The following is a 12775-nucleotide window of genomic DNA, read 5'->3' as shown; positions in this document are numbered from 1 at the left end:
AGTCAACCAATAGAAAGGATGACATTCATTACAAATATTTCTGACAAAGGATTCATATCCAGAATTATTTTTGGAAAAACAATCCTCCTAAAAATTAATGTGAAAAAGACACACACAACTCAATATAAAAATGAAAAATAAAAACAACTAGAGCAGCCATTTCACAAAAGAGGAGATAGATGGCTGATAAATATATTAAAAGGAGCTCAACTGCACCAGCCATCAGAGAAATGCAAAATAAAACCACAATGTCATACTTCCATCTCCACACAAGAATGGCTAAAATGAAAAACATGGGGAAATGCCAAATGTTTTCGACGACGGAGAGCGATCACTTTGAAACACTGTTTGGTAGTATTTATAAAAGCTGAACGTCATTATATCCTCTGACCCAGCAATTCTAATCCTTGGTAAACATAGATACGTGCTCACTAAAGATATGTTCTAGAACGCTCAGCCACCCTACTCATCCTAGTCCCAAAATGGAAACAACACAAATGGTCATCATCAGAATGGATGAAAAAATTGTGATATATTTAGGCCATGGAATAAAGAACCCTCAACTATACACTATTCATGCTGAAACGCATGAATAGTGAAAAAAAAAACGGACACAAAAAGAATGACGCGCTGATTCCATTTACACAGAGCAGTCGGACGTCCGGGTGATGGTCGCTCTCGGGACACGTCATCGGGAGGCACTGGCTGGGGCACAATATTCTGGTTTTAGATCCACGTTCTGGTTTTATGGGTTTGTTCAGTTTGTGAAAACTTATTCAGATGTACCCAAAGAGCAAAGTTAAAAACGAAACAAAAGAGTAACAGCAGCACGGGGTCGAACGCTCACATCCAAGGAGATCACCGTGAACTCCTCGCTCCCTACCCGCTAACCTCACGTGCACCCACACGCACAAGGAAGTGAGAACCTCATTGGCTGAGACAGGGTGACGCACTTCCGGAAGCCCCCGCTTAGCACCGCCCCTTCCGCCTTCCCGTCATCCTGCGCCGTCCAGCCTCGTGGCTCCGGCTCCCCAGGCTCCGGCCCCGGGAAGGCGGCGTCCCTTGCAGGGGTAGCTCCTCCCCCGGTCGCCGCAGGCCGAGTGGCGTCCCCCGCGCCGCTACCATGAACATCCGCAGCGCTCGGCCCGAGGACCTGATGAACATGCAGCACTGCAACCTCCTGTGCCTGCCCGAGAACTACCAGATGAAGTACTACTTCTACCACGGCCTGTCCTGGCCGCAGCTCTCCTACATCGCCGAGGACGAGGAGCGCAAGATCGTGGGCTACGTCCTGGCCAAGATGGAGGAGGACCCGGATGACGTCCCGCACGGCCACGTCACCTCGCTGGCGGTGAAGCGCTCGCACCGGCGCCTCGGCCTGGCCCAGAAGCTGATGGACCAGGCCTGCCGGGCCATGATCGAGAACTTCGGCGCCAAGTACGTGTCGCTGCACGTGCGGAAGAGCAACCGGGCGGCCCTGCACCTCTACGCCGACACCCTCAACTTCCGGGTCAGCGAGGTGGAGCCCCGGTACTACGCGGACGGGGAGGACGCTTACGCCATGAAGCGGGATCTCTCGCCCATGGCGGAAGAGCTGAGACGGAAGCTGGAGGAGAGGAAGGCCGGGGGTGGGGCGCTCAGCTCCCGGGAGACCCAGGGTCGCACGTCGTCTGGTTCCGGAGAGGCCTGTCGGCCGGAGAACGTGGCTGCCGACGACAGCCGCAGTGACAGCAAGGAACCCAACGAGTCCCGGGAGAGCACCGACGTGCAGGACAGCTCGGAAGACGTGGATTCCACCTCCTAGAGCGTGCTCCAGGTATTCTCTCTTCCCTGACCCTGTCCCTCCTGAATCCTAAATGCTGTCCCACATCCCTGCGCCGTACATACCTTGGCCTGCCCCATCCCGCCTCATCCCATCCCATCCGGGCCCTGCCGGGTTTCCGGTGAAAACTGCCTGATGACCGTGGGGAGTAGTGCAGGGTGCGTTGGAGGAAGGCTCATGGTTCGCTGTTGGAAGTTGAGAAGCTAACGGGACACCAACTCACGCTTGAAAGCAGATGAAATTCAGTTAAAAAAACAAGCATTTATCCTGCCTTTTTTAAAATATGAGTTGCATTTCAGGGTAACCACGTAGTTGATGCAAGAACTTTCTTTACAGAATTCAATGATAGAATTATAAAAATTACTGTTTTGCAAGTCTTGCTGAAATACTGGATCTAGCCGACAGCCACCAGTGGGCAACACTGTTAGGGGGAAGTTGGAGCATTTTGTAGTGATGCATCAGGCCCATAACACTTGAAGGCAGTGTTCAATCTTAACGGCACTAAACATGAGGATAAACTATCACATACCTTCTAATGCAACGTGGAGGCACAGTACCACCTATGAAATACTCTTGCCAAAAGAAAATTATACGTATGTATGGAATCGAACTATCATTTTTATAGAAAAATAGGACTTACTAAACTGTACCACGGTGCAAACAGCCAAATCCACAATGAGGGAATTTCTGCAGAACAAATGACCTTGCTTCTTCACAGATAAATGTTAAAGAAAAAAAAAAAAAAGGAAGAATTTCCTATTAAAACACAGTTTACAGATAAATTAACCAAACTCAACTATTATGGACAGTGTTTGGATACTGATTCAAACAAACCAAGTATTGTAAGACATTTTTGAGACAGGCAGAATATGAACATGGAGTATATTCTATTAAGGAATTATTAATTTAGGTGAACTAAATGGTAGTGTTATTGTGTTAAAAAAAAAAAAAAAAAGTCCTCATGCATTAGAGATACAGACTTAAATAATATGATGGATAGGATTTGCCTTAAAATACTCTAGCCAAAGGAGAAAAAAGGCTGGAGGGGAAGTAAAGTAAGAATGGCAACACATGATAATTGTTGAGTTTCGGAAATGGCTACCTCGGTGTTCCTTAAGCTATTTGCTTTTTTGAATGTGTGAAAATTAACATGAAAAGTTAAAGAGCAAAAACAGTTCCTATATTTATTAATAAACACTAATACTAAGAAGCCACTAAAAAGTAATTTTAAAAGACTGATGTCTTAGGAACAGCTCTGTTGTAATAATATAATACCACAGTATTTCTTCCATTAAAGAACTTTGTATTACCTTAGGAAGGGTCAATGAGCTACTGGCGATTTAGAAGCTTTAACTTCTTAATTTGGTCACCTGACCCTTACATTTGCAAAATGCAACAACTTTCTCATGGCAAAGTCCAGTTATGAGTGACGTATACTGCATAGAGTTTTTAAAAATGCTATGTGATTAATTTACTCATCCATAAAAATGTTTATTTGCCAGGCATTAGGTGGCAGAGCTGGGTATACAACAATGATCAGGAAAGACTGGTATTTATATTATATTTCCAGGTTGGTATCTGTTGAGACACCTTCAATCTTTGGTCCTAACTAGTCACTTCTGGGTCTTTTCCAGCTAGAGGCCTCTTCAAGTCTTGGGAACTCTCTGCCATGTTTGGGCCATTTTGCTAGCAAGAGTGCATTAGTCCGCATAGGCTAACTGCTCCTACAAATAACCTGCAAATTCAGTAACTCACCACAGTCGAATCTTATTTCTGACATCATGCTACAGTGTGGGTCAGCAGTGCGGTGGAGACGTGGAGTGGAGAGGAAAAGACAGCCCCACGCAGTGGAGTCATTCAGGGACCCGTCTAGAACAGGCATCTTAGCTTTCCTTCTGTAGCCCCCTTTGGCACTCTGGTGAAGCATAAGGACCCCGTCTCAGAAAAATGTTTTTAAAAGTTGTAAAAATTATTTGAGATTAACAAAGGAAAACAATTTTACTGAGATAGTTACCAAACTCTTTTTTTAAAATATTTTTGTTGTAGTAACATGTGTTTATTAGCATATGAAATGAAAACTCTAGCAGCGGTTCTAATAATTACTGTTATTTCAAAGCACATTTGCGTATAAATGATTTGAGGTACCCTCAATAGCTATGATATGATATGAAAATACCAGAGTCTCATGTATCGCTAATACTCCTGCGCATCCGCCTACATTCACAGTTGAGAGAGCGGCCCATAGCTGTTCACAGAAGTTTTAAAAGTCAGTCCCGCTTCCACGGCTAACTGCAGGGGAGGCTGGGAAATGCGGTAGCTTTATGCCCACGGGGGAAAGGAGCGGCCATACAGTGTAGTTTCTGCCATGGTAGGAAACACCTCGACGGCTCTCTAGACTGCGGGAAGTTCCGTCTCCACACCCAGCTAGGAGCAGCGGATCATCCTGGCCTCCCTGCAGGCGTGATTCGGGGAACTCTGTGAGGCTGCCTGGGGCCGCCTGCATACACACGACACCTACTTCTGCTCGTGCACAAACCTGGGCACGGGAAACCGTGGGATTCTGTCACCTCCCTGCCATTATGCTTCTCATTAAAGCCTGGGAAAAGTGACCCCTGCACTCTGAAATCCCCCAAACTGTCTAAAGCTTCGCTTCTATCCCGTTCGACAGGGATTCACCAGGACATAGGGCTGGCTGCCTGAATGGGGAAAGGCTACAGCGAAGAAAGAACAGGGGAAAAATTAAAAAGGCTCCGACCGCAAAAGTATTATCCTGCCACAATTGTGATGCTCCCTCCTGTGGAGCTAACGTTTAAATACCTACAGAAAAATGTCCTGAAAGAAAGAGTTTTTCATTTTCCCTCATGTCCACTTTTGAGTCTGGGCAACAGAGACAGTTAAAATTGGGAGTGATGGTGAGGGGGATATTTGGTGAAGGAGAATTGATTGTCTTCATCTGAAAAATGGTAATAAAAATTACTAGCAACACTGTGAAAACTCACTGTGTCGCAGGTACTACTCTAAGAGCCGTCTATGAAGTGTCTCGTTTACTCTTCACGATATTCTGTGCGGTGGGCACTGTTACTCCATTTCACAGATGAGGAAATCGTGTCACAGGGCTGCATGTCATAGAGAGTGGAGAGCAGGGCCGCAAACTCAGGCAGTCACACTCCGCAGTCGTGAGGATTAAATGACACAATCCACGTGAGTTGCGAAGCACAACTCCTCACGTAGTTAAACATACTAAGAGCTAAAACTTACAGAGTAATCTGTAGTAATAGTAACTCTTCAGGTTCTTTTGTCCTCCACAGTAATCAAATGATAGAGTGTTGTGTGTGAGCAGCAACAGTTTGCAGTCTTGGGAGGGAGATGCATCTTAATGATTAAAATAGCTCCCGCTGACAAGCCGAATGTCAAAGCATTCAGCCGAATCAACGCTCCTCACCGGCACAGTTTCTCGGGAGCCGTAGCGATGAAGACAGGTCAGTGGAAAACACGCCGGTCGAGGCAGGATTGCCGTCACCCCGCCGCTCACGCCCTGACAAGACGTGTGTGCTTGATGATCAATAACAAAAAAGTGCAAAACCTTAGCACTTGCAGTCGAGCCGGCAATACTGAGTTGACTCAGGTTACTTCAGTGACTTTCCCTTTCTGGTTTATTCCTTCTGTCACTAAGCTGTCATTGTAACAAAAAGTTGTTAAATGTTCACATGAGCATTCGCTGAAATAGACTGTTCTTAATTTTACCAGACAACTAATTATAACTGGAATGATAGAATGAAATACGGAAGGAAGTTAGAGACTGACAGGTCTGGTAAATTCCTAGTGTAACCTTAACCCAGATCTGCCAGAAACCATAGATCTCAAATGCAGTTGCACTCTGCAAAGATGAAGAGGGGGTGGGAAGAGACGAAATATTGTTTTGAAATACTAATCGGATAGATGCCATTTGCTGAATTATTTATAATCTCTAATGACGTCACCTTTCGATCAGTATGTGATGTACATTTAGGATGACTGAAATACCAACTTTGTCAGAAACAACGGATAAGAACAGGTTTTTCCTAAATTATGTACTTTATCTATGCTTCGGTATATAAAATCTCATGAGCTTTATAATAGAAAAGGTAAAGAAGGTAGAAGGTGGAGAATTCTGTGAATGGACAGTGGTTCAAACAGAGTAAAAGCCTTATGAAAATATATTGCAATGTCATTTCTACAGATTAATGTCTTCAGAACATAGGATTTTTTTGTTTTTTAAAGTAACTGAGCTATAAAATTCTGTTTTGTGTTCATAAGGCCATGTTGGCAAGTGGGCATATATTTCTCAGGCTTCAATAGCCCACCTTGAAGAAAACCTGGTAATGTAAAAATCTGAATTTAATAAACTAAGAAATTAAGGATTGTAATATTCATATTTTAAAGGGGATCTTTATGAAAAATGTCTATACCCTTAAACAACGGACTATTCTAGAGCATTTATGACAGTGTCATATGACTTTTAGGTTTAATTTCTTAAAATTTTCAAGCAGTAGTTACTGAGACAACTAAAACAGCTACATAATGTTTAGTTTTTATATTACATAACTTCTTCTGCATGCCTATATTAACAGCATTCATAACAAATTGAAAGAGGTGGTGATGAGAGTCTGACGTGTTCCTCCACATCATCTTCCTCTTCTGTTGTAGCAAACTTACTTTAAAAAGTAAGATTTTGCGTAATAGTGCCTTCTGCAACTTGATTTACTTGTTATTCTGGAAACAGACTTTTCTGGAATGATGGTTTTGTATAAAAATGCTTTTTAACTGCCCTGTGCATTAATAGTCAACTTCCATCTTGTTACTTCTGTGTGCGTTTGATAGATGAGAAAAGATAATGGTCTTTACAGCTTTGGGGTTCCACTGTTGTTTGCAGTTAAAATGGGCAGTAATACTCTTGGCCTTTCTTTAACTTAAATATCACATTCACACGTCACACAAACCTTTGTAACATATTAAAGATAAGGTCTGTGTCTCATTTATCTTTGTTTCCTTAATGCCTGCCACATCATTCATTCATGTTAGGTATTCAGTAAATATTTATTGAATGAATGAACCTCCCAAATCATCCACGTAATAATTTTAAAAAGGAAAGGAGAGAAAACTAATGTATGTATAAGACACGACTTCCTGTTAGCTAATGTAATTAGGGTGCTTTAAATTATGAATGAAGAGACATAGTGGGTATTTTGGCTTCCCGTCCAGGTCTGATGGAAGGAAAATATTACTTATAGAATTGGACACGTTGCATCTAACTCACCAAGAACTAAAAAGGCCTTTCGTTTCTTTAGAATTGGGATAAATTTTCTCTGGAGTGGAAGTAGGATAGGATAGAATTTAAAGATGGCGAGCAACATTATCTTGAGTTTCTTTAGGTCTATAGATTCTTTTGTGTAAATCTCAGTCTTTCAGTATTCTCCTTCCTGCCTTTTTTCCTGCAGAAATGGCCTTTAGGTGTGAGGAAAAGTCCATTTGTCCTGCGGTAGGGAGGAGAGAGCGCTGGGTCCCCGTGTGGGTCTCCGTGCGGTGATCCGAGTTCTCACCGACTCCCACTCCAGTCCACAGCGGTTACTGGGGACCCCGTTGATCCGTGGCTGCAGCCTGTCGTTGATTAAACCAGTGTTCTTTCAGCGCCGTCGGAGCCCGGAGCCCCCCCTTGCTCACTGCCGTTTCCTCCCTTCTCAGCAGCATCGCGGGTCCTCGTGTCGCAACCGCTTCTCCCCTCCGAGCCCTGCTTGGCCTGTCTGTTCTGCGGCGTCCGCTCCAGGCTCATCTCACGGTGACCTCAGTGGCTCCTCCCTCTCCACGACCAACAGCCTTCCTTGTACCCTGCTGGGATCACGAACACCTGGATGTAAGAGCCTGCGGCACGGCGCAAGAGCTGAGGAAGTTTGAGACCCGCCGTTCCGGAACCTTCCTTGGCCTGCTCGCACCGTGCCTCTGTTTTGTTTTGTTTGTAGTAGTCCTGTGTTTGGTGTGGATATCCTGCAAAATTGTCTCCTCCTAGAAATGCCAAATTCTTGAAGCTTCCCAGGTTTCAGTCTTTGCCATTATTTATCTGGGTTTTCATCCTTGAGGGGATAGTCAGGACCATCAAGTCAGACCTCATACCCCCATCCTGTTCCTTTCTGGTGGAGGTGTTCTAGTTCCCCTTCCTTTCTCTGGGAGCCCCCCCGCCTTGGTCCTGTCCTCCCCTTTTGAGGAGATGTTCTTCCCCTTCCCGTGGATGAAGGTGATAAGGGGCTTCTAGTTTGCAATCAGAACTTGGAGATTTTAAGAAAAGGACACCCAGTAATTAAATTGGAATCTCTAATCTGCTTGTTTGTGTCAATTTGGTTTTTTGTAATGATGTGAATTGGCCATTTATTCAGGACCTGTGATGTTCATGCACAATGCTGTAACCTTTATTATTAATATCAACCCTCTCAGCAACCTTCTGAAGTAGGTATTATTATCCCTGTCTTATAAACGAGGAAACTGAAGCACAAAGAAGTGAAGTAAATATCCAGGATCTGAACCCACGTCTGTTTGCATTCAAAGCCAGAGTTCCTTCTGCTTTCCTATTATTACTGCATTTTATTTACGGAAACGTTAAAATTTCAGCAGAATTTCAGAAAATGTAAGAATCTGCTGTTTAAAAATGTTAACTCGGTATATGGCAACTGTGTGTCAAATGCAAATATTTGTATACCTACAATTATAATCCCTTCTTATTTTTCTTCAGTAAAAATAAGTGAAGACAAAGTGCTTCGACCTTTGCAGTGAACGTCACTGGATAAACCGAGAGCCGTCATTACTTAATGTTATTTTTACGTTTACCAAGTGTGAATTACCCAAGGATGTAACATTTTTCATGTTTAAATTTTTGTAAAAACTAATATATATGGGCCAGGCACAGTGGCTCACGCCTGTAATCCTAGCTCTCTGGGAGGCCGAGGCGGGCGGATTGTTTGAACTCAGGAGTTCGAGACCAGCCTGAGCAAGAGCAAGACCCCATCTCTACTAAAAATAGAAAGAAATTATCTGGACGACTAAATATATATAGAAAAAATTAGCCGGGCATGGTGGCGCATGCCTGTAGTCCCAGCTACTCAGGAGGCTGAGGCAGGAGGATCGCTTGAGCCCAGGAGTGTGAGGTTGCTGTGAGCTAGGATGACGCCACGGCACTCTAGCCCGGGCAACACAGTGAGACTCTGTCTCAAAAAAAAAAAAACACAAAACTAATATATATGGATTTAAGTCCAAGCCCTAACATTAACCATCTAATAACAAGAGATAAATCTGTTCTCTGTAATCATAATCAGCCCCGCTAAGCACTTCTTACAAATCTACCCCGGTGCGCTCTAAGAATGTCTGCCTAATGGTAAATGATTGCCTGAGGCAGATAGAAAAGGTTTTTTTTTCCTACATAAAAGGGATTTGCAATTTCATGTGCCAATACGATACAATCTCTCTTTTCATTTTTCCTTTTTAATTTTCTCTTAACTCTAAAACTATTTTATTCTTCCCTCTCAAGCATGTATTTATCTCTTTATTTTAAAATATTACAGCTTTCTAACATCTGTCTCGAGGACAGCAGCATCTTACTGATGAAATATTCCACGTTTTCCTTGAGCTTCTGTCAATGTCTTTGTGTCAACAGCTCGGCAGACGGAGAAACAGAAGGAGTAGCCTCAGCTTACCTGAATGATTTCTCTCTAGCACCCAGGCATGCTGGCTGACTGTCTCTGGTAACTCGACGATAGGAGTTGAGCAATTGGAAAATAAGAAATGATCTCTGACTTTTGCAGCGTTATTTACTGTTGTCTGCGTTTGTTTCCATTACATCCTCTTTTCCCAGTTTCATACCCAGAGAAGGCAGAATGATAGCAACCTGCCCAGTTTGGGCTGTGCCTATGTAGATAATGAAAGTAAAATAAGCAACAATACTAAGACTGCCTGGGGCATAGAGGACTGTGTCCTTAAGTGGTTCCAGGGTAAAAGGTGATTTGGCAGCAGCCGCGGCTTTTTTAAACACTGAAGTTGTGGGAGCCTCCTGCACTGCTTTTTGTAATAGCATCGTTTTTTTTTACGCAGGACAAATTATGTTTTTTTTTTTCTCTGAATGGACTGACCGCTTTTTGCCTAAGCATAATCCTGGGAAGACCAAAGCTCTGAAGCAAGGACGTAGGATTGCGGATGGCGTGAATACCCTGGTACTAGCTGTAGAGAACGACCCTCACACCTTCCTCTACTTGAGCTTTAAAGAAACTACTTGGTGGGTTCAAGTCTGTCCACAAATTGTCCAAAGTCATTAAGCGTCAGAATGCAAAGTTTTCTTTGGTTTAAAGAGCGAAACGTGCAAATGAAACCTGTGAGTTAGCTAGTTAAGAATATGTGTGGTTTTTCCTCTGGAGATAAGACCAAGAGACAACCATCTGAAATAAAAATAACGAGGTGTGTAGGTGTGTGGGAGACGTGGGGAGTAACGTCAGAAATTAGTCCAAAGTCCAGGAAGATTTGGAAAAGATCCAGACTCTGAAATAGCTGAAAATTTCCTCTAATTTTTACACGTAGCTAAGCCATCTGGGGGATCTTGTTAAAAACACAGGTTTGGTTTCAGGAGTAGGGCCTGAGTGTCTGCATTTCTAACGCGTTCCCAGGCAGTGCTCACGGTGCTGGTCCGGGAACCACGCTTGGACCACCAAGGTCTGAAAGCTCGTCTCCAGCACGGGGAGTGCGGTCCGTCCAGAACTCCCGTCACTAGCCTTTAGGCCGTTCTGGATATTAGACTCTAAGTAGTTCAGAATATGATCCTTAAATATGCATTCACATAAATTCTGTTTTGTCTTTGAGATTGTGTCCTAGTAATTTCAATAAAAATTCAAGACATAGTGCACTGATGTGTGTGTTACAAAAAATGGTTATATATACGGTTGTATGAAATGTATTAACAATCAACATTATATCTTCTATTGGGATGCTTTGATATATTTTTTCTCATTTTGGCTCTTAAGTGAATGGTTTATGAGATTTTTAAAAATATTACTTTTAACTCTCAATTTATTGTGTTCATTGGTTGATAAATTAGCTAAGACGCTAAAATCGTTTTCCGTGCTGACAATATTTGACGGGATTGAAAAGACTACTAGTCTTTTTTTGTTTTGTTTTGTTTTTGTGTTAAGAAACAGGAGACTTATAAATGGGTGGAGATGGTATGAGAAACACTTTCAAGAGATAAGAATTTCTAGCCTAGTGTTTCTCAAAGTATAGTTTATATACCTATTGCATCCGAATTGCCCAGGTTCTATGTTCAAAATGCAGTTTCTTTGACTCTGGCTCAGATTTACAAAGAGTTCTGTATTTTTAACAAGCCTCCAGGTGATTGTTCTGCACCCTGTCATCTGAAAATCACTGATGAGTACAAAGCATTGGATTCTTCATAAAGATAGTCTGAAGGGAGCTCTTTCTATGGTAATACTCTCCAGATTTAAATTAATTCAGTATAAGCAAAGCAGATATAACACATTTTTGTTTATTATAAAACATACGGGAGGGGCTGAGAGGTGGTATATGGGAACTATTTTCTGCCCATATTCTGTAAACCTAAACTCTAAAAATTCATTTAAAAATAAAGTTTTACATACGTGTGAACATGTGCTATATTTGCTTGCGTATACATTTCACATAAATGTGATTATCTCATGTGTGTTGTTTTTAGAGCGTTCTGTTTTTGTGTCGTGGTTACTTCTCTCCTCCCATCCTTTCTTTTCAAACAACAGCCACAGCTTGGCAATAGTTGTGGACAGAACAAGCCTGAAGAATGAGGACACTCAACATACAAATCACACTGAAGTTTTCCTAATTTGCTTTTAGAACAAAAATCTCCAATCCTTCAGTGTCTCTTTCGAACCAGACACCTAGCAAGTTCCGGAACCGCTTGCTCTTCCACTCACGTGTCATTAGTTCCTCACGTCCCATCACCAAGTTCTTGGAAGAACCTAGCAACACAGCACCCAGCCAAAAACCAAAGGAATGGACCACGTGACTCATCAGGGTCCTTCTGTATGCTTTTCCCTAGACACGAATGGTTCTTTGAACCCTTGAAAGACAGATCATTTCCTTGAGGTGCACTGGAAGGGTTATTTAAACACCATGTTTCCTTAACATGGACACGGGAATTACTTTTTGTGAAGTTCTGAAAAAAAATCTTTTCATTATAAATCATACATACATTGCTTTCCTAACCAGAATTAAGATGGATTTTGCACCTTCGAAATGGGGTCATCACCTCAACTGCATATTACAGAAGCTTACCTAGAGAGCACGGTTCTTAGCAAGTTGAGCAATTTTCACAGGAAGTGATTTAATAGAGTCAGAAATCACAGACCGCAGAGTCCAAAGGCTTACATGTTAGTCCTAGTTTGTCTTATCACCACCTGGATATCCTCTGGCACATCAATTTTCTCATTTATAAAATAGAAATAAGATGACTTCTGTGTTCTCAGAGTTATTGTATAATGAGATAGTGTAAAAAAAACTGCACTGTAATTTATAAAAAGACATGTAAATGTAATTACTAACATAGTTACTTTCAAAGATTTTTATTCTCAAATTTGAACTGGTATAAAATAACAGTGATCATTGTCTTTTTCCTCTCTAATGGTCCAGAAAACAGTGTTTCAGAGAACTTACCATCAAAGCAATAACCGTGCCAGCAATTATGAACATATGCATGCATGTGGATATTTTAAGGCATAAAGTATGAAGAAGATAGTGAATCCCTGTAAATATAGCAAACAAACTTTCTACATATTCATTTAAAAAGAAAAGGTGGGCCAGGCACGGTGGCTCACGCCTGTAATCCTAGCACTCTGGGAGGCCGAAGCGGGAGGATCGCTAGAGGTCAGGAATTCGAGACCAGCCTGAGCAAGAGCG

At 42.5% G+C, this 12775-nt stretch overlaps 1 protein-coding gene across 1 annotated transcript; it reads left to right on the top strand.

Annotated features, from left to right (window-relative positions):
• Window positions 1-1120: 1120 nt before the first annotated feature.
• NAA11 (N(alpha)-acetyltransferase 11, NatA catalytic subunit) lies at window positions 1121-1804 on the top strand. Its single transcript, XM_012647187.1, has one exon. It carries the CDS (start codon window positions 1124-1126, stop codon window positions 1802-1804), a length of 681 nt encoding a protein of 226 aa, XP_012502641.1. The 5' UTR covers window positions 1121-1123.
• Window positions 1805-12775: the final 10971 nt, after the last annotated feature.

This window comes from Propithecus coquereli, unplaced genomic scaffold (genome assembly GCF_000956105.1).
Source record: "Propithecus coquereli isolate 6110/MARCELLA unplaced genomic scaffold, Pcoq_1.0 Scaffold26, whole genome shotgun sequence".
Classification (NCBI taxonomy): domain Eukaryota; kingdom Metazoa; phylum Chordata; class Mammalia; order Primates; family Indriidae; genus Propithecus; species Propithecus coquereli.
Note: the sequence above shows the minus strand (reverse complement) of the source record. Positions and strands in the feature narration are given on the sequence as shown.

Bases quoted from the DNA above. Each gene is read 5' to 3' on its own strand.
- NAA11 (XM_012647187.1), top strand. From the start codon at position 1,124: ATGAACATCCGCAGCGCTCGGCCCGAGGACCTGATGAACATGCAGCAC.